Genomic DNA, 23793 nt, shown 5'->3' on the forward strand with positions numbered 1-23793 from the left:
AATTATAATAGATGGAAATTATTAATTTTTACCCAAAAAAATAGAAGAGTCTCTAAGCATGTACTGGACGCGTTCTTAGAGGCTAGTATTGATAATAGAGTTTTTGTTAAAGTAGAAGTCAAAACATGGGTTTTTTTTTTTTTTTTTTAAGAAAGAAAATGTGGGTAGTTGTTTGGGAATAAATTTATAATTTTTTATAATATACTTTTAGCTTAAATAGTATTTAAATTTATGGAAATCATATACTATACAATAAAAGTGGGGCTTAGATGTTGTGATTGTGTCAAGTGGCTTTACCATATTGTAGAATTTTTTTTTTTTATATTGTTATATATTTAGAAAGAAAATATGAGTTTTTATCTAGGGTTTAAGTTTAGAATTTTTGATAATAGACTTTTAATTTGAATGTAATTTAAAATTGTTGAGGTTTAATAATATGTTTGATTTAAATTAAAAAAAAATTGCTAAATATTATCCCTTAATTTGAGGAATTATATCATAAAAATAATATACAATTAACTTATTAATTATTTGTTCTTAAAATATTAATAATTGATTTTTAGTCGGAATAGAAATCGAAACATGGTTTTTTTTTTTTTTTTAAAACGTTTGTTGTTCTTTGATTTAGAATTTTTTATAATAAACTTTTAGTTTGAATAAAATTTAAATTTGTAGAATTTTAGATAAGAAAATTTTTACCTAAATTAAATAATTGTTAAATCATATCATATTATATATAATAAAAGTTAGGCTTAGACGCCGTGGCTGTGTCAAGTGGCTTTTCCAAATTGCAAAAATTTTAATAAATTTTTAGATTTTAAGAATAGATATATACATATTTTTTGGATAAATATGACAAATCAAGTAATGAAATAAATGTTATCAATAAAGCCTAAAATCAAAAGAATAGAATTACCTAAGGATAGATTTTTTTTTTTTTTTAAAATAGAGATAAAAAAACGTAAAAGAAAAAAAAAAGAATGAATTTGCATTTTTTTTTCCTACGTTTCTTTAAAAAACGTAAAAGGAAAAAAGATAGAGCTTGCATTTTTTTCCCTATGTTTTTTTTTTTTTTTTTTTGGGGGGGGGGATAAATTTATATCTTATGTCATCTTTTTTCTTAATAATAAACTTTAAAAAAAAAAAAGTATTTGAGTTTCACCTTAATTACTTCTTTTTGTAAATTTTAATAATTTTTTAGATTTCAAGAATAGATATATACATATTTTTTAGATAAATATGACAAATCAAGTAATGAAATAAAGTAGTATTTGATTTACAATTATAACAGTTGTGTCTATCTAAAATGTTATCAACAAAACCTAAAATCAATAGAATAGAATTACCTAAGGATAGAATTTAAATAAAAGAGAGATAAAAAAATGTAAAAGAAAAAAAAGATCGAATTTGCATTTTTTTCCTAGTTTCTTTAAAAAAACGTAAAAGGAAAAAAAAGATAGAACTTGCATTTTTTTTCCTACATTTTTTTTTGGGTGATAAATTTGCATCTTATGTCATTTTTTTCTTTAAAAAAAAAAAAAAAACATTTGAGTTTCACCTAAACTACTTCTTTTTATTATATATAACATGATTTTTATCAACAAGTTTTATAGATGGGCTGAAATTCTATGTTTGATCACACCTTATAGTGTTTTTCTTAGAAGTCAATATAGCAAGCAATATATTTGTATTTTTTAATTTCTTATTACATGATTATTTGTTGTTAACATCAACATTTTATAATGGATATAATTTGTTATGGCTTTTGTTTGGTGCTTTGTTCTATGTAATTTATATTCTTTCATTAAAAGCAAAATTTTCTGTCAAACATGAAATTGGATGTTAGAGAATTGATCCGTCCAAATTTATATGTAAATCTATCTTTACTTAACTCTTCTTCTTTTTTTTTCTTTTTTTTTTTTTTTTAAGTTCAAAAATTTGGATATTTTTTCATTAATGAATTGATGTTTTGGCTTAATTTTTTTTTCAACCATTTCAATTATTGAATTCATTATTTTCATGTGTAATATTAATATCTGTGTTTTTTTTTCTTATGATAAAATATATATATATATATATATATATGTGTGTGTGTGTGTGTGTGTGTTCTTAAAGGCTAAAACACAATACAATTACAAACATTACTTTTAGTTAAGGTGTTATATTTATTATTTATTTATTAGCAAGTTAGAATGTTACTTTAAGTTAGAGTATTATATTTTTATTTATTATTAATTTAGAATGTTACATATGGATATATATGCAGGTTTAGGGTTGATATAACTGATGTCCATTTGAATGAAATCAACACTAAAACAAATGATTTAAATATCAAAATAAAAAATAAAAAATAAATTTCTTTTAAGTGTACAAGTACAATTTATTTTTTAATCTTAAATTTTGAATTAATTCTTTTTTTCATTTTATTTGTTATTAAATTTAATTATATTATCAAAATATTTTTTATTAAGCAGTGCATCGCACGGGCATAATACTAATATATTCTTTAATTTGAGAAAATATAACCTAGCAAATAGTATAAAATTAGTTTATTAATTAGTGAGAGTAATCACTTAACACAATCATAACTTTAAATTTGAAAAAAATGATAAATAACAACTTTATTTAGTATATAATTTAATTTTTAGGACGAGCAATTATGCGTTCTTTATTTTATTTTATTTTTTTAATCATAAATCGGTAAATTCTAATGAATGTACCTCGGGAGACGTGCCTTGTTCACTGATCAGCAATCACTATGGAAGAGATCTGTCTTGCACTCTTTGTTTCTAGTTATTCTGTATTTCACTTTGCCCTAGGACTAGGACTTGACGGTCATAAAATTAACAATGTTTACAAAACAAACAGTCCAATTCAAAATTCTCGTTCTCTTTTTCCTTCTTCCCCGATCACTTATTTTACAAGAAAAGTCCAAAACTTTCCAAACCTTTTTTTGTACTCCTCCAAACAAAGTAAAGTAAAAGTCTCCACCGGAGAAAACCCATCAGTTTCAATCTAATTCTAACTACCATTCATGGCCTCCTCTGTGCTTTACTCTCTCCTTCTCCTCCTCTTCCTTCACAACCCCCTCTTCTCCACAGCCAATCTTTTCCACAAGAAAAGCCTCTTTAGAGAAGAGCTAGATCTCTCTGAGTCCCAACAGCAACCTCTCAATGACACCCCACCGACTCTCTTCTTTGAAGTAACAAAACCCATCAAACTCCCCAACACAAAGCCTTGCTCTTATAACATCCTCCAACATGACTTTGGCTACACTTATGGCAAGCCTCCTGTTCTTGCAAACTACACACCTCCCTCACACTGCCCATCTCAGAAGTTTTCCAAGATTGTCTTCCAATGGAATGCTACTTGCAAAGGCAGGCAGTATGACCGGATTTTTGGGGTTTGGCTTGGTGGGGCTGAACTATTTCGTAGCTGCACAGCTGAGCCAAGGGCCACGGGGATTGTTTGGAGTGTTGAGAAGGACATTACAAGGTATTATTCATTGCTCATGAAGAATCAAACACTTGCTGTTTATCTTGGTAATCTTGTTACTAAAACTTATACTGGAGTGTACCATGTGAATATAACTATTCAGTTTTATCCTGCTGAAGAAAATGATGTGTCAAAGTTGGGTGCTTTAGTGTCTAAATACCATACCCGGCTGATTTAATCATACCCTTTTCGCGGAACCTTCCGTTGAATGATGGGTTGTGGTTTGAAATTGAGAGTTTCCACTGATATTGCATTGAGTGAATTCAAGATTCCACAAAATGCTTATAGAGCTGTGTTGGAGGTGTATGTTTCATTTCATGAGAATGATGAATTTTGGTATTCGAATTTTTACAACGAGTACATTGAGGCAAACAATCTTACGGGTGCAGCCGGAAATGGGCCTTTTAGGGAGGTTTTAGTTAGTCTTGATGGTCAGGTGGTCGTGCAATTTGGCCATTTACTGTCATTTTTACTGGAGGGATTAATCCCCTCTTATGGAGGCCCATTACTGGTATTGGATCATTTGATCTCCCTTCTTATAACATTGAGATTACACCATTTTTAGGGAATATTGTTGATGGAAGAGCCATAAGTTTGGGTTTAGTGTGACGAATGCCTTGAATGTTTGGTACATTGATGCAAACTTGCATCTTTGGTTGGACAGCAAGAGCACAGAAATTGAAGCAAGGCTTTTGGAGCATGTTAGCTCGCTCTTGTTGTTTCTTTAGTATCGGACTTTAAGGGTTTAAATGGGACGTTTTTGAATAGTGTAACCAGGTCCATATCCTCGACTGGATGGGTGAAGTCCTCCCATGGGAATATCACAACAAATTGGATTCAAAACTTTAGGTACAATAATTCAATGCTGATAGGAAGTGATGGGGATTTGCAGATTGTGAATCAAATAATCCATTTCAATGACAGTGTTCGGGCAAGATGCCATCATCTTCTGTTTACTCAACAGAATCCCACAAAAAATTCGACCTTTATTTATACTACAACGAATTGGATGATGGAAATGGAACTTCTGTATCTCTTGAAAATGTCACTTTGGGATTTTTGAGAAGAAGTCTAAGGATGTTGGTTTTGGATTCTCAGAGGGCTCTCTCAGAAATGTGCAGAATGGACAGGGCTATATGGCTGTAAAGAACAACTCGGTGGTCAGTGGATTGGGCAGTACACAACAAGTGTACAAATATGATGGTGATTTATGTTACTTCAGAANCACATGTGCTTTCTCAAGTTCATTTGTGTTTGTTTTTGCATCCTCACACACCATTCTTTTTGGGTGCACCAGTTTGGAACAAACCACCAGCTTTTGGACTTTGATCTCAACTTTGGCCCCGCTATAAAGGGTAATAAGGTTTCAAGCACTGAGAGGGTGACCAATTCTGCTTCCCTCAACGTGCTAACCATGCTCAAAATCTCTTGTTTTGTTGGTGCACTGGCTTTCCGTGCCTTTTAGGGCCTTGAGAATTGCGTTTATGGCCACCACCTTGGAGGTCAAGTATTTTCCAATCTCCCTTATAAGCTCCATTTCACCTGCCCCGTCTTCTTCGCATGATTGATTGAAGTTGATGTGTGCATTCCTTTGTCTGCAATAAGGCATCCTTTGGGATTCTGCACAGATCCAACAGTCTTAAGAGATTCATGTAACAGCTCATCAACCCATGTCTTGTGCTGCTCTTGCGCTAAGGCTTGTTGAGTGAATGACAGCTGAAGCAATTTATTGACACAATCATGTAAATCCTGGATGCCATTCAGTCTGTTGCCTGTTAATGAAGGTGAAAAAGAAGCAGCTTCGGAAGCCCTCAATCTGCACAAGTTGTCATCAAACTCTGAAATGAGAGGGTGTGGTTTGGAAGGCAAGCTGTTTCAGCGAGTGTGGTACTTGGATTTTGGGTGTAGAGGAGAGGCAACCATTCTTCCTTGCAAAAGAGGTCATACTGTTAATTGATAGTTCAATCTAGCATTTTGTGTTCCATCTATTGGCATCCTCTTTATATTAAGATGTATGGGGAACAAAAGGAATCTCATCCACTTTAAATATCAAATAGTCATAACATATTTCTGATCTGGATCTAAACACTAAGTCAGCAATGTTTTTGCATTGTCTCCTCTCTCCAGCTCTTTAAATCAATAGTCAATTATGTTTAAATTCTAAAATCAAAAGAACTTGTTCATAAATAATTATGTATAAAATATGTTCCACAACAATGAACAGCACAAGGGTGGCATTGACACCAACTTCTTTGACAAAAGAAAAGGTAGAAGCCATTTCGTCCGGCTTAACTGCCTTCTTTCCAGGGTGCAAGAAGTCTGTACCAACTGTGACCATGTTAATATCATTAAATCATCAGTTCCACTATATAAAAAAAAGGTTACATTCATTACAATAAGAATAAGGTGATGATTCTCACAATCTAATAAAAAATCTTCAGTTTATAAAGAGTTGATCATTTTTGGATCCATACCCTTTGCAACTTCTTAATATTGTAAACATGTATGTATTTTCATATGCATGTTTGTTCTTGATGTCATCTGAAATTTCTTATGCTTACTATTTTGTATACCTTCCATTGTTATTTACTGTCATGCAACTTTCTGGTGGTCATGCCATTATTCATATGTAATCATACAAACAAAATGTTGTCAACTAGTATTTATTTAAATGGTTGCAGGCAAGATCTGCACTTTTTGTTTGTACCCTTTTAACCCATCCCCATATCAATTGGATTCTTCCTTTAATGGAATTTAGAAATTGTAGTAAATAACTTGGTAATTTCCAATGATTCAGGGGGACATTGTTCAATTTTAAAATTTTGAGGGGATTGAAATGTACCACATAGTTAAGTGAGAAAAATGCAATTAACCTAGAATTATTTGAGAAGGTCATTTTGTTAGTACCTGGAAGTGATGGGATCTATTAGTAGGATTCATCAAGGTCCATTTTAAGTGCTTTTTATACTTAGACTCTAGGTTTGTTTGTTTGTTTTTTTTTTTTTTTTTTTTTTTTTTTTTTTTTTTCATTTTGGTACTTCTACTATCAAGACCGAGATTCATGAAAGAATGAGAAACTTGTTTGAATCTTTTAGTTTGCCGGGTGACGGCCATGGATTGTCAGGTAAGCAATTTTATTTTTTGCTAATTATTATTGCATACAATTATACACAACCAGACATATTAAAAACATGATTTCAATTATATTGAAATAGGATCAATTTGTTTTGCCATAGAGCTTAAAAGTCAAAGAGTTGGTTGTTCAATTTTTTTTTTTTTTTGATAATCGAGTTGGTTGTTCAATTTGGACAAGAACATAGTCCTTACCTTTATAAGTTCTTCAGTTTACCAAAAACAATAACTACTAAATCACATGTTGTGTTGAACTTAGTGGGCTTAAATTTCAAGTTTGAATTAAACTTATGAATCCCTGAATTTGTACTTTAAAGGCAATGTAACCTCTCAAATTATTATCATTTGAAATTTTAGTTTACTTTAATAGAATTTATAGTCCAAAGAAACTTCATCAAAGAAAAATATCATTACCTTTTTTTCTTCAACCTTTCTTATATTTTTATGAATAATGTTACAGCCACAAACTATTTTACAACATTTTTACAAAATGTTGATGTGGCCAACATCTTATTGGTTTTTATCTGGATCTACTATTAATATCATTTTTTTCATTTACCAATAATCACTCACCACATTAGCAATTTGTAAAATATTTTGTAAAATAGTTTGTATTTCTAGCATTATTATATTTCTATTCTGTTTACCTAAATTTCTGAATTAATGACCATAGTTTGTTTAAAGAGGATTAACTTCAATCTCACTTGCGCAAACCTTTCAAATATCCATAGATAAATAGTCACTTGATAGTTGCATACTATATTATTGGTGAATTTTGAAATATAGATTTTGAAACAATCTTTTTTTTTTTTTTTTTGATAGTTTCATTGTCCATCGTTAATTGCATTAGCATATTTGGCCTTTGTCAGATGAATATGCGATTTCCAAATAAAACAGAAGCTAAAGAAGATGGTTCATACATTCAGTGGTCTTCTAGCTGAAGAGATCCTCTGAGAAAGGTGATAATTGATAAATTTGAAGGTAATTATTCTCACAAAGAGATCTTGGTAAAGTTCTTCCTTGACATAGCAATAACAGTGGAAGCAGTTGTTGACCTGTAAAGCTCCTAAGTAACACAGGAAATATTTGTTGTGAGTTTCTCTCCCTTCCATTATGGAAAGACAATATGCCTTATTCTAGATTATATTCCTCAATGATAATAATCAAATACAAGTAAGATTATAATGGTAATTTACCTGTATGTTCTTTCTTTAGAAAAAAAAATGTTGTCCCTTGGGTTGTATATTGTGTAGTCAAATTATTTTGAAATGGTTGTGTTGTATATTGTGTATTCAGGTTCAAGATAATCGATTTACACAGAGGGAGGAAGAGGCAATATGAATAAACTGCAATGAGAGAATAACCATCAGAATTGCCCTGTGAAAGAGGGAAGATTTCAACAAGGGGTAGTTATAATTTGACAAAATCTTCGACTTGAGTGCTTCCTCTTTGGCCAAGGCATCATCACAAAAATGATATCACACAGCAATGAATATTTTCAAACCACAAATGTGAGTGAATTTGGAGCGATGTGATGAGAGAGACACAGGATTCTTTGTTTATTCTTCCAGTTCCAAGCACACAATATTTATCCAGGCAACTGCTAATTGAGCAATGTCAATTTTTATTTTACTTAACAACACATCTGCAATGATGTGACCATAATAAGAACTTACTACATAGCAGAAAATTTTACTTACAGGTGTTTAAAACCAGACCTGTGTTGAAATATTGAAAATTATCACATTTTTTCACACAAAATTAAAAGATTTATGGCTTAACATATATTACATAATTTGAAAAGGTATAGGGCAAAGCATGTTGAAGATAGTGCCATTCTAAGGATTGGTTGTGGCCTCTGCCACATTTGTGGGCTTCTCAGTAGCAACAGGATTCCCATCTTCAACTTGTTCAGCTTCTTTCATCTGTTGTAAAATGTCTGCCTTCTTCTCTGATAGAGCTTCTATTTTTCCATTAATCTGCTCTAACTTCTGCTTTAGCTTGACAAGATCCTTGCCCTTTTTCTTGTCCTTCCCATCAAGTTTTCTTTTCTTCTCACCTTTTTCCTTCTTTTCGCTTTTTTTCTCTTTGCTTTCCTTCACCCCATCTTTCTCATTCTCTTTCCCTTTTCCCCCCTCTGATTCTTTAATATTTTCTTCAATTTCAATATCCCTGGCGATAACTTCAGGTTTGCATTTTCCCCCATCTGTTTCATCCTTGTTTTTCTTCTTCCCTTCTTTCTCATCATCTCCATCCTCTGTTCCCTCATCCACTTCATCCTTATGCTTCTTTTCTTTCTTATCCTTATCCTTCTTTTTCTTCTTCTTCTCTTGTTTCTCCTCATCTTCATCTTTATCTTCTTTTCCCTTGTCTGCTTCACCCTTGTGCTTTTTCTCTTTCTTCTCCTTCTTTGTCTTTTTCTCTTCTTCCTCCTCATCATCATCTTCTTTTTCCTTTTCCTTCTCATTCTCAATTTCATCCTTGAATTTTACCTTCTTTTCTTTATCATTCTTCTCTTTTTTATCTTTCTTCTTCATTTCATCTTTCTCATTGTCTACCTTCTCCTTATGCTTCTCATCCTCCACTTTCCCTGTGTGTTTATCCTCTTCCTTCACACGCAATATTTTATCTTTGTCTTCCTCTGTCTCTTTTTCCACCTCCGTGTCTTCATCTTTGTGCTTCTTCTTCTTCTCCTCCTTATCTTTTTTCTTTTTATCTGACTTTCTCCCTTCTCTGTCCTCTTCTTTATCCCCTGAACCCCCATCATTTTTCTTCTTCTTCATCTCTTCTTTTTCTTTTTCTTTATCATCTATTTTCCCTTTCCTCTTCTCTTCTTTTTCAATGTCTTTCTTATCTTTCTTCTCTTTTGTTTTCCCTTCTTTTCTCAGACTCTCTCCAGCTTCTTCATCCTCCTTTTGCTCTTCATCTGTAATGGTGTCACGCTCTTTTTCCTTCTTTTTCTTCTTCTTTTCATGTTCATCTTTCTCTCCCTGCTTCTGCTCTCCATCTTCATGCTTTTTCTTCTCTTTCTCTTTCTCCTTCACGCTCTCTTTTGACTCTTTATCCTTTTTCTTAGATTTCTCTTCATCTCCCTCCTTATGTTTCTTCTTCTGGTCTTCCTTATGTTTTGGCTTTTCTTTCTTGACTGATTTGGTCTTCAATTCAAGTTCCATCTTCTCTTCCACCACATCATTTGGTTTAGTATCCTTGGTCTTCACGTCAACATGGAATTCTTCCTTTTTGACCCTTTCTTCTCCACTAACGGATTCAGATTTGTTTTCAACCTCTGACATTTTTGCCAACAGTAGAAATGTAACTTTTTCACAATCTCAAATTCCCTGAAAGATGCAGCAAACCAATTGTTTTTTTTTATATATAAGAAAGATATTCTTATATAATAATTGCCAAAAATAATAAGCTATGCATATAATATGGGTAACTTATCCATAATAATCAAACTTATCCATAATAATCATTTCCTTACTAAGTTAAAAGCTTTTATTTTTTCCAAACATATCATAACTTAGGAATCTCAAAACTGGTCTTGAATCAATGCATATTCATCATTTGTAAACAAATATCAAATATGAGTTTACTAAAAGCATTGATGAACATAAATACATATACTAAGAACATAGACCATTAAATTTTCATGGCATAATCCATTACCTCAATCCAGCAGCTGGTTGCTAGAGTCTCAAGCAGATCTCTTCACCTATCCTCCCTTGCTTCACCTAAATCAAGAATAGGAGCTAAATTAACTTTAACTTAATCTTAGTTTCAACTTAACTCCAACCATAGCTCACAATAGACTAATCAACACTCATGACCATAATTCTCTTATGTTATCTTAACTAATCCTTACCAAGCCCTTAAATCATATTCAAGGAACTCATAGCAACCAACTTGGCAATTACAATTCATCATACAACTTCCTTCATAAACTTCAAACATACTGATAAAACCACACACTGTTTCAAAGATACTAATATAGAAAAGTAGTTGCATAGCTTATAACTTTCATTTGTGAACTAAACAGTAGAACCAAGGCATACAAAATTTATTTAGGTTCTAGACATACCAAATGATAAGAATACCAATTTCCAGCTCAATTCATTCACCCTAGCTTTAAAAATAAATTCCCATAGATAGGTATGTCACCTGCTGTTTGCCGCCTATTCCAGAAGGATATACTTGCAAAATTCAAATGGGCTATCAAATCACTCCAATTTTCAAGCCAATTGACAGAGTGACTCTTATAGATGTCCAGTACATGCCACAACATTCTCAGAGCATAATCATAAAGTCATGATTTATTAAAAATCATACAAGCCAGCATACTCAAATCCGCGCTAACAGAATTGCAGTCAACTTAGAAATTGCTGCTGTGGGAGCGATTCCATTACAACAATATAGTGTCTTACACTTAGCTTTCATAGGAACTACCCTAAACATCCAAACTCACAAAATAGAATTTAATACAAACTATTTCGCGTCGCAAACGCAGAACCTATCACAGTGGCAGTTTCAACACATATACACACAAAAATCATAGAGCAATTTGCATAAGGTCGTATTTTTCATGTGGGGATTTTTATACATCATTTATAAACAATCCATATCGCTTTTTCGAAACCCAATATTGCTTAATCTTCAATCACATGCAAAGATTCATATACAACAACCACAACCACACCCTCAAGTAATGAAAAATCAGTTCCTTCCAAAGCCTTAATAACACATCAAATATATATATATATATATATTTTCAAAACCAGTCTTACCAGTTTTTCCAAATTTCCCAACACCCTTTTAGAAAGCCACTTGCAGATCACAAAATTTAACAAATTCTTTTTCTCAAAATGTTCTGATTTCACAAACACCCAATAACCCAATTACTAAAAATCCCATGAAGAAATGATGGGTACAAAAGTAAAGAGTAGGGAGTAAGAAGTCTTACCTAGTCTGAGGGGAGCAATGCTAGAATCGATTGTTTTTTGTTGAAGACAGTAGAAGGAATAAAAGGAGACGAGAGCTTCTTATTGCCTTCTGGGTTGTTCGAGTTTCCTTCCTTGCGAAGGTATAGACCAAAATGAGTTGGACAGGCCAGGTGTTGGTCTTTGGGCTTATTTTTGGTATTACATATATGTCATCATTTGATGGTTAGAGGCGTGCATGTGGAAATACTAAATTACCCTTATCTAACTTACATATTTACAACGTTAACCATGTGTTTTCCTACTCTTTTAATACTTCCATCCTATGTTACTATATATAGATATCATAATTACTTGCCCATAAGATAAAATACAGTTAACACCATGAAATTTGGGTTAATGTCTAAAACATTTTAAAACTGACAAATTTGGTTCTTGATCACTATAATAGAAAGTGTAAAAATGAGTAACATTTTAGTGACCATGTTGGATTTATGGATTAAGTTGGTTAGTTATGAAATGTCTTGGATCTGGTTGGTATTGGCCCAATATCAAATGTGTTGACTGTATTTTACCCTATTACATAATATTACTTATACAACATATAGTTGTGGATTCTAGTTAATTCAATTAGTAAAATCTCTGATGGTCGAATACGAGATTTGTGGTTCAATCCCCGTCTATACTAAAAACCGATTAGTGTCTTAGAGCATAATCATTAAAAGCAGAACCCATAGTTTCCTACACCAAAGATCAATTAATGTATTGATTTGAGAATCAAGAGCAACATATAATTAATCAAGCTTATCACTTAGGGACTTTACTCTTTAAATTAACCTAATTAAAGGTTAAAAATATTAACAATAATCACATAATTTACGTAATTTAGTCACATAATTTGGGTCAGGATATTAAATAACACATCAAATATATATATATATATATATATATTTTCAAAACCAGTCTTACCAGTTTTTCCAAATTTCCCAACACCCTTTTAGAAAGCCACTTGCAGATCACAAAATTTAACAAATTCTTTTTCTCAAAATGTTCTGATTTCACAAACACCCAATAACCCAATTACTAAAAATCCCATGAAGAAATGATGGGTACAAAAGTAAAGAGTAGGGAGTAAGAAGTCTTACCTAGTCTGAGGGGAGCAATGCTAGAATCGATTGTTTTTTGTTGAAGACAGTAGAAGGAATAAAAGGAGACGAGAGCTTCTTATTGCCTTCTGGGTTGTTCGAGTTTCCTTCCTTGCGAAGGTATAGACCAAAATGAGTTGGACAGGCCAGGTGTTGGTCTTTGGGCTTATTTTTGGTATTACATATATGTCATCATTTGATGGTTAGAGGCGTGCATGTGGAAATACTAAATTACCCTTATCTAACTTACATATTTACAACGTTAACCATGGGTTTTCCTACTCTTTTAATACTTCCATCCTATGTTTACTATATATAGATATCATAATTACTTGCCCATAAGATAAAATACAGTTAACACCATGAAATTTGGGTTAATGTCTAAAACATTTTAAAACTGACAAATTTGGTTCTTGATCACTATAATAGAAAGTATAAAAATGAGTAACATTTTAGTGACCATGTTGGATTTATGGATTAAGTTGGTTAATTATGAAATGTCTTGGATCTGGTTGGTATTGGCCCAATATCAAATGTGTTGACTGTATTTTACCCTATTACATAATATCACTTATACAACATATAGTTGTGGATTCCAGTTAACTCAATTAGTAAAATCTCTGATGGTCGAATACGAGATTTGTGGTTCAATCCCCGTCCATACTAAAAACCGATTAGTGTCTTAGAACATAATCATTAAAAGCAGAACCCATAGTTTCCTACACCAAAGATCAATTAATGTATTGATTTGAGAATCAAGAGCAACATATAATTAATCAAGCTTATCACTTAGGGACTTTACTCTTTAAATTAACCTAATTAAAGGTTAAAAATATTAACAATAATCACATAATTTACGTAATTTAGTCACATAATTTGGGTCAGGATATTAAACATCCTCTCCATAACATTGTCTAAAGCACCTTCTCCAATTCAATGAAATTCAAAAATCTTCTACAAAATATATATTTTATTGTTAAGAACCTCCAAAACAACTAAGATCTTTAAATATGAATTTCATTTCTTATTCCCAAAATTTTTCTATTAGGTGAAGACTCGAGTAATAGAATCCCAAATCTTGCCCACTGCCCCATACTAATGAGGGGTGGATGTGACACTTTCTAATTTCCAAAATTAATAAACAAAAACATCCTACTTTTAATCACGAAAAAAAAGGACATGAAACTGAAATTCTATATGGATCAGTGCATTTTATTTAATGTTATAATAGGATGAATTCAGCATTCACACCCTTTACTGCCACAAACTCGTCTAAGAATACACTTCCATCAAAATTTTGAAACTAAAATAAATCACAATTCACAAGCATCATTGCACATTCCTGTGTCTTATTTTTCTTTGATGCAATTCTTGCCCCTACCTTTAGTTTGACCAGGTATACTTGTTTCCAGTGAAACCCAAGTCAATAGCATGGAATCACTCAAAAAATTGTTTGGAGTATCACCTACACTACCCCCATCTTATCCCAGTGCTCTAGAATGTTATTAAGGTCCCCCATGCATATTTATGGTCCATCAAAAGATTCTACTCTTGCTTGAAGAATCTTCCAAAACATACCCTTGTGGCCTTGGTCATTTGCTATATGCGATCACAAAGAATGCTCTGGGTTGTATGATTTCAGGTTAGTTCTTTTTAATAAAGCTTGGTTTTTTGTGAAAACAATTAATAATAATACATCACAAGCAATGTTCAATGTAGATTGGCCATATTTGAAACGTTTTAATGTGGTAAGCTAAACAAAGTATACTATAAATAAGCAAAATGGAGAAGTTCCATCTTCCATGACAGCCAAAAATTCTTTGGATTCCTTAATGTCAAAGAAAGCAAGATTCTGAAGTCCAAACCAATAGGTATTCATTGGGAAACTGTTTACAGACAGGCAAGGCAAGTGAAAGAATTGCAGCAACATTAATATACATCTCTCAAGTAGTAAGAATTTTCACCACTGAATACTTTAAGTCAGGATTTCAAAGACTATAAGCTCCATCATTACCATGATCTGAAGCTGTAAAGCAAACCTAATAAGTCTTCTCATTAATATACATGCTTAAAAGGACAGACATTACAATTTACTAGTAGCTCAAGCTCGATGGGCAGGAAATTTATAGAAGACAAAGGATTTTGGCATTATGGTGTTTGCTTCCAAAAGCTTCTTATAGGAATTGCAGATGCCTGTTGAGAAATTCAAGATCCAATCAGTTATGAAGGGGAGTGGAGGCACTACACTATTTACAAAGACCAAAATAGAATATACAGAACAAGTAAAACGGTGGCACATTATGAAATGAAGACAAGAAAACTGTTTGTAATTACCAGAATTGCAAAAACAGTGGCAGTGCTTTGTCATTTCCATGTATCAATGGTATAGAATATCTATAATAACTGGTTAGCCTCCTTTAGATCAAATAACCAATGTAAAACTTGCCTGAAAATTTACAAATAAAAATTCAGTGACAACGAACACCTTGGTTTTTTGTTCTATATTTATAGAAATGAAAGTACTATAGCATTCACTAATCTAAAGACAACTTCGAAAATGAAAGAATTCATCACAAATTTCTAGTACTTATCTCTAACTTGCTTCTGTTTCGAAAGATAAAATAAATATAAGAAAGGGGCACTGATATTTTTATTTACATGAACACAAATGAAAAGTCGATTAGGTGTTTGCCCTCACAGACCTGAATAATTTCATTCCTCAATCTTTAAGCTCACTAGAGATTCAAATTGGGCAAACCATAAAACGGACAGTAGAGAGAAACATAGAAAATATAATGGAGAAGAAAAGGAAGAAGAAAGATTGAACAATCAGCTAACAAGATATACTTCAAAGCAATATAAAAGATCTATCATCAGCAATGATTTTTTACTTCTTAAAAATCATATAATAAGAGTAAAGGTTGTTCCCACTGAAACACAATCAGGTGAACCATCTTGTCAGACTAAAATTAACTTAGATCCAGATCAAACAAACAGAAATATGAATTTATAGTTTCCCATTTCTATCTTAACTTCATGTCTATCCTATAATTAGAGTTTGTTTTGAAACACATTGAATGTTAGCAAGATATAAATTGAGGTTCTAGAGTGTTGTTTTCAATATTATACCTTCTGTTGGAAGATGTATTCTTACAAAACGGCTGCTTCATTTCATTCAATATCTGCAACAAAAGTCCCTCCCAAATACCATAAGTCAGTCAATGTGTCTTCCTTACTGATTAGCTTCTGTATTTCAGTTAACCTTCACACTTAACAAAGATATATAAGAAACCAAGACAAAACATTTTACTACCTGATGCCAGAATTTAGAAAGGGTAAAAATATGCATATTTGAATGAATGGTCAAGATCGTTAATAAGATTGGTACACATTTTATTGAAACTAATATATTTCATTCTATATCATAACTGCTTAATGAAATACCTGCCAATCTGCAACGCATAGGTGACAATGCTTTGATCATCTGTGCAAGGAATGATTTATAGTTGAAATAACATTCCAGTCAGGATTGAATCCAGTCCAAACAAATAAAAATATGAAGCCATAGTCTCCCATTTCAATCTAAATCTCATGTCTATCCTATAATTAGAGCTTGTTTTTAAAAACAATGCGAGTCATAAATTCAGATTCTTGAGTGTTGTTTTCAATATTATACCTTGTGTTTGGGGATGTATCCTTACAAATAGGCTGCTTCATTTCATTCAGTAGCTGCATCAAAGTTCTTCCTATTAATATACATTTACTGAATGGAACTATTAAAAAAAAGTTAAAATGGACAGCTAAGGTCAGGTGGTATTGTGAGAGGTTTAATCTGCACCCAAATACTCATCAAGCAAAGAAGTATTGACCCTTCTTTTATTGGTCCATTGTGAAATCCTTGAAAGTGGATATGAGCCTTGAGAGAAAAAAAAAAACACTAACAATTAACCTTCATCCCAAATAGTGTAATTCAGTCAATGTATCTTCCTTACTGATCAACTTTTGTATTTCAGTTGACCTTCACAGTTAAAAATGATAAGAAACCAGCACAATAGTTTTTACTACCTGATGCTAGAATTTAGCTAATGTAACCATCTTTGCAAGAATCCAATAAATCAATCTAATGCTAGATGACTGGCCCACTTTTTTGCATCCAACCCTCAATCATAAAGCAGCTGAAAATTTGAAATGAAATTGAGTTAGATAAACTTAAAATATATATATATATATATTTATGAAAAATAAACTACAAATTAAAGCTAAAATTTTTGTGCTTCACTACCAAGAAAAATTCCAAAAGAGGAAAAAAATGATGGCTTACCAGATAATAAAATTTAATATTCACCATAGTGGTATATCTTAAAGCTATGATTTCAAGTACAATGTGCAATGCTGTCCAGATTATTCTTAAGCCAGGATTATTTGATGGCTGAAAGTAAAGATTCAAATAACAATTTTCAACTTATTAGTCAAAGTGGTGGTTAGTCAACAGAATCCATAATGATATTTTTTTTAACTGGTAAGCCTGAAACTTGCAATTAGTAAATATGATGTTTAACATAAAAGTTACATAAAAAGAGGACCAGGCTATATGCATCAAAGGACGCTGAAGAATTACCAAGCTGGGAGCTTAGAAAATTGACGTAGCAGATCAAGCAATGTCTTTCTTAACAGCTTGTATCTCCCAGCTTGGTGTTTGCTTTCCACAACAAAGGCTACAAACCTCAGACCTTCTGGTAAGTAAAAGTGCAGCCACCATGCCTTTCATAAGAACAGAGGATAAGGCTTCATAAATTGTCTAAGGACTATGGATTACTCCTAAACCATCCAACAAAAGCAGCCTCTTGCAATTTGGTTCCCCATTCAATCTTTGCATAGAAAGCCTGCATCTAACACTGGCCAATTTGCCATGATTGACTGGACTATTGCCTCTTTACTTTTTGCATTGTCTTTATATACTCGAGCATTCCTGTCTAACCAGCTGAAGCACATAGTTGCGGTCCAAGCCAATTTACTTGAAACTTTTACGCTCAAAGAGTTTATTTTCTAATTGATATCATCATTCCAACTTTACAAAGCAAATATGATCTCTATTACCAGTTTTACAATAACTCCATCTTCTTACTTACTAAGTTTTCGGTGGTTGTGGTTGTGGTGGTAGTGAAAAGTGGTGTTGAGTAAAGGGCTGATAATGAATTAAAAAACCATGCCAAACCGCTCAATAAAATTTTGGTATACATCATTGGGCATAGTACATTTTCAATAAACAAACTAAAGATGAAAGAAAAAGAAAAATGATATGGAAGCACAAACCGAGAAACAAGCAAGAGAAAGAACAAGAAGTGGGGTTATAAAGTATAAAGTATTACATATGAGATCACTATAATCTGGTGGCGAGACCAAAATTTATCTTACTAAGGCACATTCTAAATGGCCCCCAATGAAAAATACGAAAGCAATTCCTCTTAAGGTTAAAACATCTTGCACCAATATATATATTGATAGGTAATTATAATTTTATTGAATGAAATGAAAATTGTGATCACGATGATATATGCCCACACAAAATCAACTTTAATCAGCAATATAAAGACACAATCTGAAGCACCACTCACCAAAAATTACGACTCAAATTTCTTCAATAAGTACAATTGTTGAGCTGAAAATCCAAAGTGGCAGAAGTAGAATGGTAAAAAGGAAAAAAGTTAAAATAAAATTTGAACATCTACTACCCAAAAGTTTATCGTACCTCCAAATTTTGTAATTTGAGAAGAATTTTTAGGAGTTGAGAAGATAGCTTCTGCTGCAATACTAGAAGCATTAGCAAGGGTTAGGATTCAGATATTTAAAAATAATATTGAATAAATATACACACACAGGATGAGAGGTACCAATTTCAAAATGTTGTGCCTAGGAGTAAATATGTTTATTTCTGTACATTTTGCTCTCTATTTTACCCAATTATTGCTGCTCCTCCTCCTTCACCACATAGATGCACGTCCTATCAATCTCAATGCAAGGCCCTCTGCCTTTCTTGAACCACTCTTGCCCTCTGCCTTTCTTGCAGTGCTGTTTCACCACTGGACAGTCGCCAATTTGAAAATCTCGAATGCAACACATCAAGAAATGTTTTTCTTAACAACTAATATCTCACAGCTTGGTGTTTACTTTCCACAACAAAAGCTGCAATCCTCAGAGCTACTGGTAAGTTCAAGTGCAGCCACCCTGCCTTTCATAAGTACGAAGGATAAGGCTTCCAAAATTGTTAGAGGAGGGACTATGGATTTCTCCTAAGCCATCAAACCATGAAAGCCTATTGCAATTTGGTTTCCCATTGAATCTTTACATGGAACGCTTGCTCCTTGCCAGAAACTCTCTTGGCACTAACTTCCACTGATTTCAGCAGTTGACGTTCTCAAAAATCAAGAAATTGGGTCCATTTGCAAACAGGAGGTTTACAACTTTTTAAAGAATGAGTCCCAGCTTTGCTTCTTAACAGATCATGGCCTTGTGCTTGTAGTAGTTAAGAACTTAAGAAGCATTGGCAGCCTTCCCTTCATGCATGGCCTCACTTCTGCATTTTTAAATTGCCAAAAGAGCAATTAACCCACCCAAAAAGGAAAAAGAAGAAAGAAAAGAGATTCCTAAGAGTGGCTGCAATAACAACAATAATAGAAGAAAAATATCAGCATAGGTAGACATCTCTCCACCCATGATAGAGAACCAATTAATAATGGAATTTGATTCAATAAATTAAGATCTAATTCTGGAATCTTATCCAAACTAAAGGGCTCTTGCATTTCAAGAAAAGCATAATGATATGAACAAGTTATGGAATGGTCAATATCATTAACAAGGTTGGTACACATTTTACCGAAACTATTATATTTCATTTTATAGCATAATTGCTTAATGAAATACCTGCCCATCTGCAGCGCATAGGTGACAATGCTTCAATCATCTGCGCATAGATGTCTAGTTGAAATAACATTCCAGTCAGAAGAAAGCCTCTGCTGCAACACCTGAAGAGGGTTCGGATTTTTAAAAATCATATTGCATAAATGCTCTCTGTTTTACACAATTATTACTCCTCGTCCCCCTCCAGCTCATAGATGGACTGGTAATCAATCTTAACCAACGGGATGTTGTTGATCTTCTTCAACCACTCTTGCCCTTTTCCTTTCTTGCATTGTTGTTTCAGCGCTGGACAATTGTAAACATAAAGCTTCAAAAGCGTGCGAGGCAGGCCCTCTGGGAGGTATGCTAGTTTAGGGCAATTGTCGATATAGAGTTTCTCAAGAGCAGAGAGGTTTTGAAAGGCCTTGGAGGATAATAACACTATATTTGGAAAATTTAGGATCCAAAGGGAGGTGAGAGAAGTAGGTAGCAGCATCATCATCTTCCCATCATCCTCCTCAGGAAACGACTGCCAATCTTGAAATCCATTCCCATAAATGGTGAGACGTCTAAGAGATGTGAGTCTGTTCAATCCTTGCTTACAGTTAGGCACTCCTTTCAACAAAAGCTCCTTTAGGTTGGTAGGGAAGGCGTCTTCCGGAAAGCATACAGTGCTTGTACATTCATATATACATAATGTTTGAAGAGAAGTGAGGTTATGCATGCGGGGCAAGGCCTCTAGTTTCACACAGTTAGTGATCAATATTTTTCTCAGGTGATTAGGGAGAAACCCTCCATCCGGAAATGAAACAAGACTACAACAGTTGTCTACGTGGATCTCATTAAGGTGGTAGAGTTTGTGTAGGCCCTCCGGTAAGAATTTAATCTCTTGACAATGGCTGATTTTAAGATATTCAAGAGGCGCATTATTGGGTAACTTGTTTGCCAGTGACTCTAACTTTGGGCAATTATATACTTGAAGGTATTTAAGAGCCACAGGTAACTCGTTTCTTGATGATAAGGATGTCAAATTTGAGCATGTCCAAATTTCAAGGTGTTTAAGCTTCTCAAATAGCTCACCTCTTAGTGATACACATTTTAGAGACGGACAATTACTAATATACAAGTGCTCAAGAAGTGATGCGTTGCTCTTAATACTCTCCTCTTTCGTTAATAAAGAAGCCTCTCCCTCATCTATCAAAAACTGCAAATTCACACATCTTTGTATCTCTAGCCTTTTCAAAGTTGGAGGTAGCTGGTGTCTTGAAATGAACAATAAAGAATTACAGTGCTCAATAGTTGCATGTTCCAAGCATGTACAATTGGACATTGGCAAGGATTTTAAAGCACCACAACCTTTAATATACAATGTCTTTAACGTAGACGTCAAGCTAATGTTGATGAGACTAGGGCACGACCAGATTTCCAACTTAACAAGGGACATGAGACTATCTTGCCACAAAGATGTCAGCTCGTTACAATCAATTACCTTTAGGTTTTTTACCTTTCCTAACCCTTCCATGAACTCTTTTGTTAAGCTTTTAAGACCAGGAATAGAAAAAATAATTGACTTTAGCAAGCATAACTCATCCTTATTTTTGCTCACCACCTCTTTGCATCCCACAATTTCTAATTCTTGGAGAATTGGAAGGCTTGGAATTGATACAACCAACTGCTCACAATACTTAATAGAAAAGTTTTCCAATGATGGGAGATGGTTTGGCAATTTTCCTTGCAATTTGGGGCATTGAGAGATAAAAAGCTCACGCAAGCAAGGGAAATCTCCGTACTCAATTCCACAAGGAATCCAATCTTGCCATTCTTGCATATCCTCAAAGTGAAGTTTTTCTAAGAATCGAAAAGGTGTTAAGCAACCTTCTCCATAAAACTCAGGACCAATGGTTTGCACCTTAGACATACTCTTAATGATAAGGAATTTGAGGGAGAATAGATGTCCAATAGCGGGTAAGGACATGCATTTTTCACATCTAACAATCTTTAAGTCAACAATATTAGAAAAGGAATGATCTCCTATCCATGTTGGGAATTTCACTCCAATATAACCATCAATTGAAAGTTCTTTCACCGTTGTCCAAGGTCGTAGCATGTCAAGAATATCTATTGCAATGCTTGCATATTGCAAATCTTTTGGTGCAAACCCCCATTTGATCACTAGTTCATCTAAATTCTTCTTACCATTTAAATTGACCCTTTTTGCATCCTCAACATTAAGAACATTCTCCAAACTCGAAATGCAAAGTCTTCCCCGAAGAAACTCCAAGTTCATCAAGTCTCCTATCTTGGACCCACTATCTTTCCCCACAACAAAAGTAGATAGTGTATGTAAGTTCTTTAATTTTTCTATTCCCACCGGCATTTCTCTAATTAAATTGGTATCTGTAATGTCGAGATACCGAAGATTAACTAGATCCCTAATTTTCTCCGGTAACTTTGAAAGTTTGTGACAACCTTTCAACATCAATGTCTGCAAATTATATAGAAAACATGTTGATTCTGGTAAACTTCTAATTGAAGTATGAGAAAGGTTGAGGTATCTTAGATGTTTCAGATCACCAATTGAACTTGGTAGCTCAATGATTTCATAACCACATAAAGATATTACCCTTAAGCAGCTTAATTGTGGTAGCAAACAATTAGGAACATAGTTTGTTAAGTAGCACATATTATTTCTTGGTAGGGGTAGAAAGGTTCGTAGATGCATATCTTTGGGGAAGTCTTCAAACTTCTTAATGCCATCAAACTGACATGGAATGTAGGAGAAATGTCTTACCTTTGCAAAAATCTTGGATTGCTTGTTACTGCTGAGAGTATCTTCCAATCTATAGCACAAGCCTTTTGCTGCCCATTGAGCTAGATCATTGATGAGATCATGCATGACAAAGAGTGATTCATTATTGCTTGACTGTTGAAAGAATGATCTCATGACTAGATCATGAAAATACTCAGCACCAAGATCTTCAATCAGCTTATTTCTTTCTGTTTCTTGAACCAAACCTTCTGCCATCCATAACAAGACAAGCTCATTCTTTTCAAATTCATAATCTTTTGGGAATAGTGAACAATAAGCAAAACATCTCTTTAAATGTGAAGGTAGGTATTGGTAGCTCAATTCAAGAACCGGAATAATACCCTTTTTTTCTTTTGGAATATCCAAAATCTTACTATTTAATACCTTTTTCCATTCATTAGGACTTCGTTTAGTGCGTAAAGCGCCTCCAAGTACTTTTGCTGCCAAAGGTGACCCCTTGCATCTGTTTAAAATTTCTCTACCAATTTCTTCAAGTTCTGGATGCACTGTAAAATCTGTTGCCCCCAATGCATGTTGTTTAAATAGATGCCAACAAGCATCTTTTGATAACCCTTCCAACTTGTAAGCCGGAGTAGTTCCCATTGTTGATGAAACACTGTAATTCCGAGTGGTGACAATGATCTTACTTCCTAGAGCCCCAAATTCAAATGGACAACGTAGTTTAGTCCAATCATCATAGTCTTCATTCCAAACATCATCCAGAATGAGCAAAAACTTCTTGTCATATAATTTCTCCTTCAATTTGACTTGAATTATGTTTAAATCATTAGTTTCGTAGTGGTTAGAAGTGACAGATTGTAGAATGGCTTTTGTCACCCTTACAATGTCAAAATCTTCAGAAACACAAGCCCATGCTTTCAAGTCAAAATAACGGCTCACATCATCATCATTGTAGACTAGTTGGGCAAGAGTTGTCATTGATCTTGTTGTTTTAGTCCTTCCCCCATTGGTTTCTCTCAATTCTAAATCATTCTTATCTTTCACAATTCCTTGCAGTCTTGAGTCAATCTCTGCAATCTTGGACTGCATCGACCGAACAAAACTTCCATTCGAACCAACACAAGCATTGATGATCTTCTGTACCTTACTTTTGTTGGGTTCAGGGTTCAACTCACGTCGCAAAGCTTCAGTAGCAAACTCGTCCAAGATGTCGTCCACATCATAAGCCAAGTCTTCCAGCTCATCCAGCCAAGTCTTCACGAACTTACTTGTCACCTGCTTCTCTTCTGCGTCATCCAAAACTGCATGGATTTTCATTAACATTTTCTTCCACTTGTTGAGGTCAGCATGAACTCGTTCTTGCTGAAAGAACTTCAACAAATCAGAGGAGGTTAACTTATCAAACAGCACGCCAAAC

At 33.5% G+C, this 23793-nt stretch overlaps 3 protein-coding genes across 5 annotated transcripts; 1 reads left to right on the plus strand and 2 right to left on the minus strand.

The window, feature by feature from the left end:
- Window positions 1-2774: 2774 nt before the first annotated feature.
- Window positions 2775-4847, plus strand: LOC112037822 (peptide-N4-(N-acetyl-beta-glucosaminyl)asparagine amidase A). Its single transcript, XM_024070653.2, is given in 8 exon segments — window positions 2775-3652; window positions 3655-3732; window positions 3734-3935; window positions 3938-4078; window positions 4081-4203; window positions 4206-4430; window positions 4433-4552; window positions 4555-4847. Coding segments are annotated over 8 exon segments (1800 nt in total). The 5' UTR covers window positions 2775-3034.
- A 3367-nt stretch (window positions 4848-8214) lies between these two features.
- LOC112037812 (uncharacterized) lies at window positions 8215-11756 on the minus strand. 3 transcript variants are annotated; one of them, XM_065767836.1, is made up of 4 exons: window positions 11588-11756; window positions 11412-11494; window positions 10297-10361; window positions 8215-9965 (listed from the first exon to the last, which is right to left on the minus strand). In XM_065767836.1, exon 4 carries the CDS (start codon window positions 9918-9920, stop codon window positions 8466-8468), a length of 1455 nt encoding a protein of 484 aa, XP_065623908.1. In that variant the 5' UTR covers window positions 9921-9965; window positions 10297-10361; window positions 11412-11494; window positions 11588-11756; the 3' UTR covers window positions 8215-8465. The 3 variants fall into 3 exon arrangements, with proteins under 3 accessions (XP_065623908.1, XP_023926396.1, XP_065623909.1); XM_024070628.2 differs by lacking the exon at window positions 11412-11494; XM_065767837.1 differs by lacking the exons at window positions 10297-10361; window positions 11412-11494.
- Window positions 11757-14507: 2751 nt separating this feature from the next.
- On the minus strand, window positions 14508-23354 carry LOC112037800 (putative disease resistance protein At3g14460). Its single transcript, XM_065767839.1, has 8 exons — window positions 19631-23354; window positions 18601-19283; window positions 17031-18520; window positions 16386-16884; window positions 16154-16193; window positions 15839-15971; window positions 15044-15155; window positions 14508-14902 (listed from the first exon to the last, which is right to left on the minus strand). The coding sequence occupies exon 1, from the start codon at window positions 23352-23354 to the stop codon at window positions 19794-19796; it is 3561 nt and encodes a 1186-aa protein (XP_065623911.1). The 3' UTR covers window positions 14508-14902; window positions 15044-15155; window positions 15839-15971; window positions 16154-16193; window positions 16386-16884; window positions 17031-18520; window positions 18601-19283; window positions 19631-19793.
- Between the last annotated feature and the right edge of the window lie 439 nt (window positions 23355-23793).

Source organism: Quercus suber, unplaced genomic scaffold (assembly GCF_002906115.3).
Source record: "Quercus suber isolate HL8 unplaced genomic scaffold, Cork oak 2.0 scaffold_854, whole genome shotgun sequence".
In the NCBI taxonomy this organism is placed as follows: Eukaryota; Viridiplantae; Streptophyta; class Magnoliopsida; order Fagales; family Fagaceae; genus Quercus; species Quercus suber.

What these genes read in the sequence shown, in the direction of transcription:
- LOC112037812 (XM_065767837.1), bottom strand. Translation starts at nt 9,920, where the DNA reads ATGTCAGAGGTTGAAAACAAATCTGAATCCGTTAGTGGAGAAGAAAGG.
- LOC112037800 (XM_065767839.1), bottom strand. Translation starts at nt 23,354, where the DNA reads ATGACAACTCTTGCCCAACTAGTCTACAATGATGATGATGTGAGCCGT.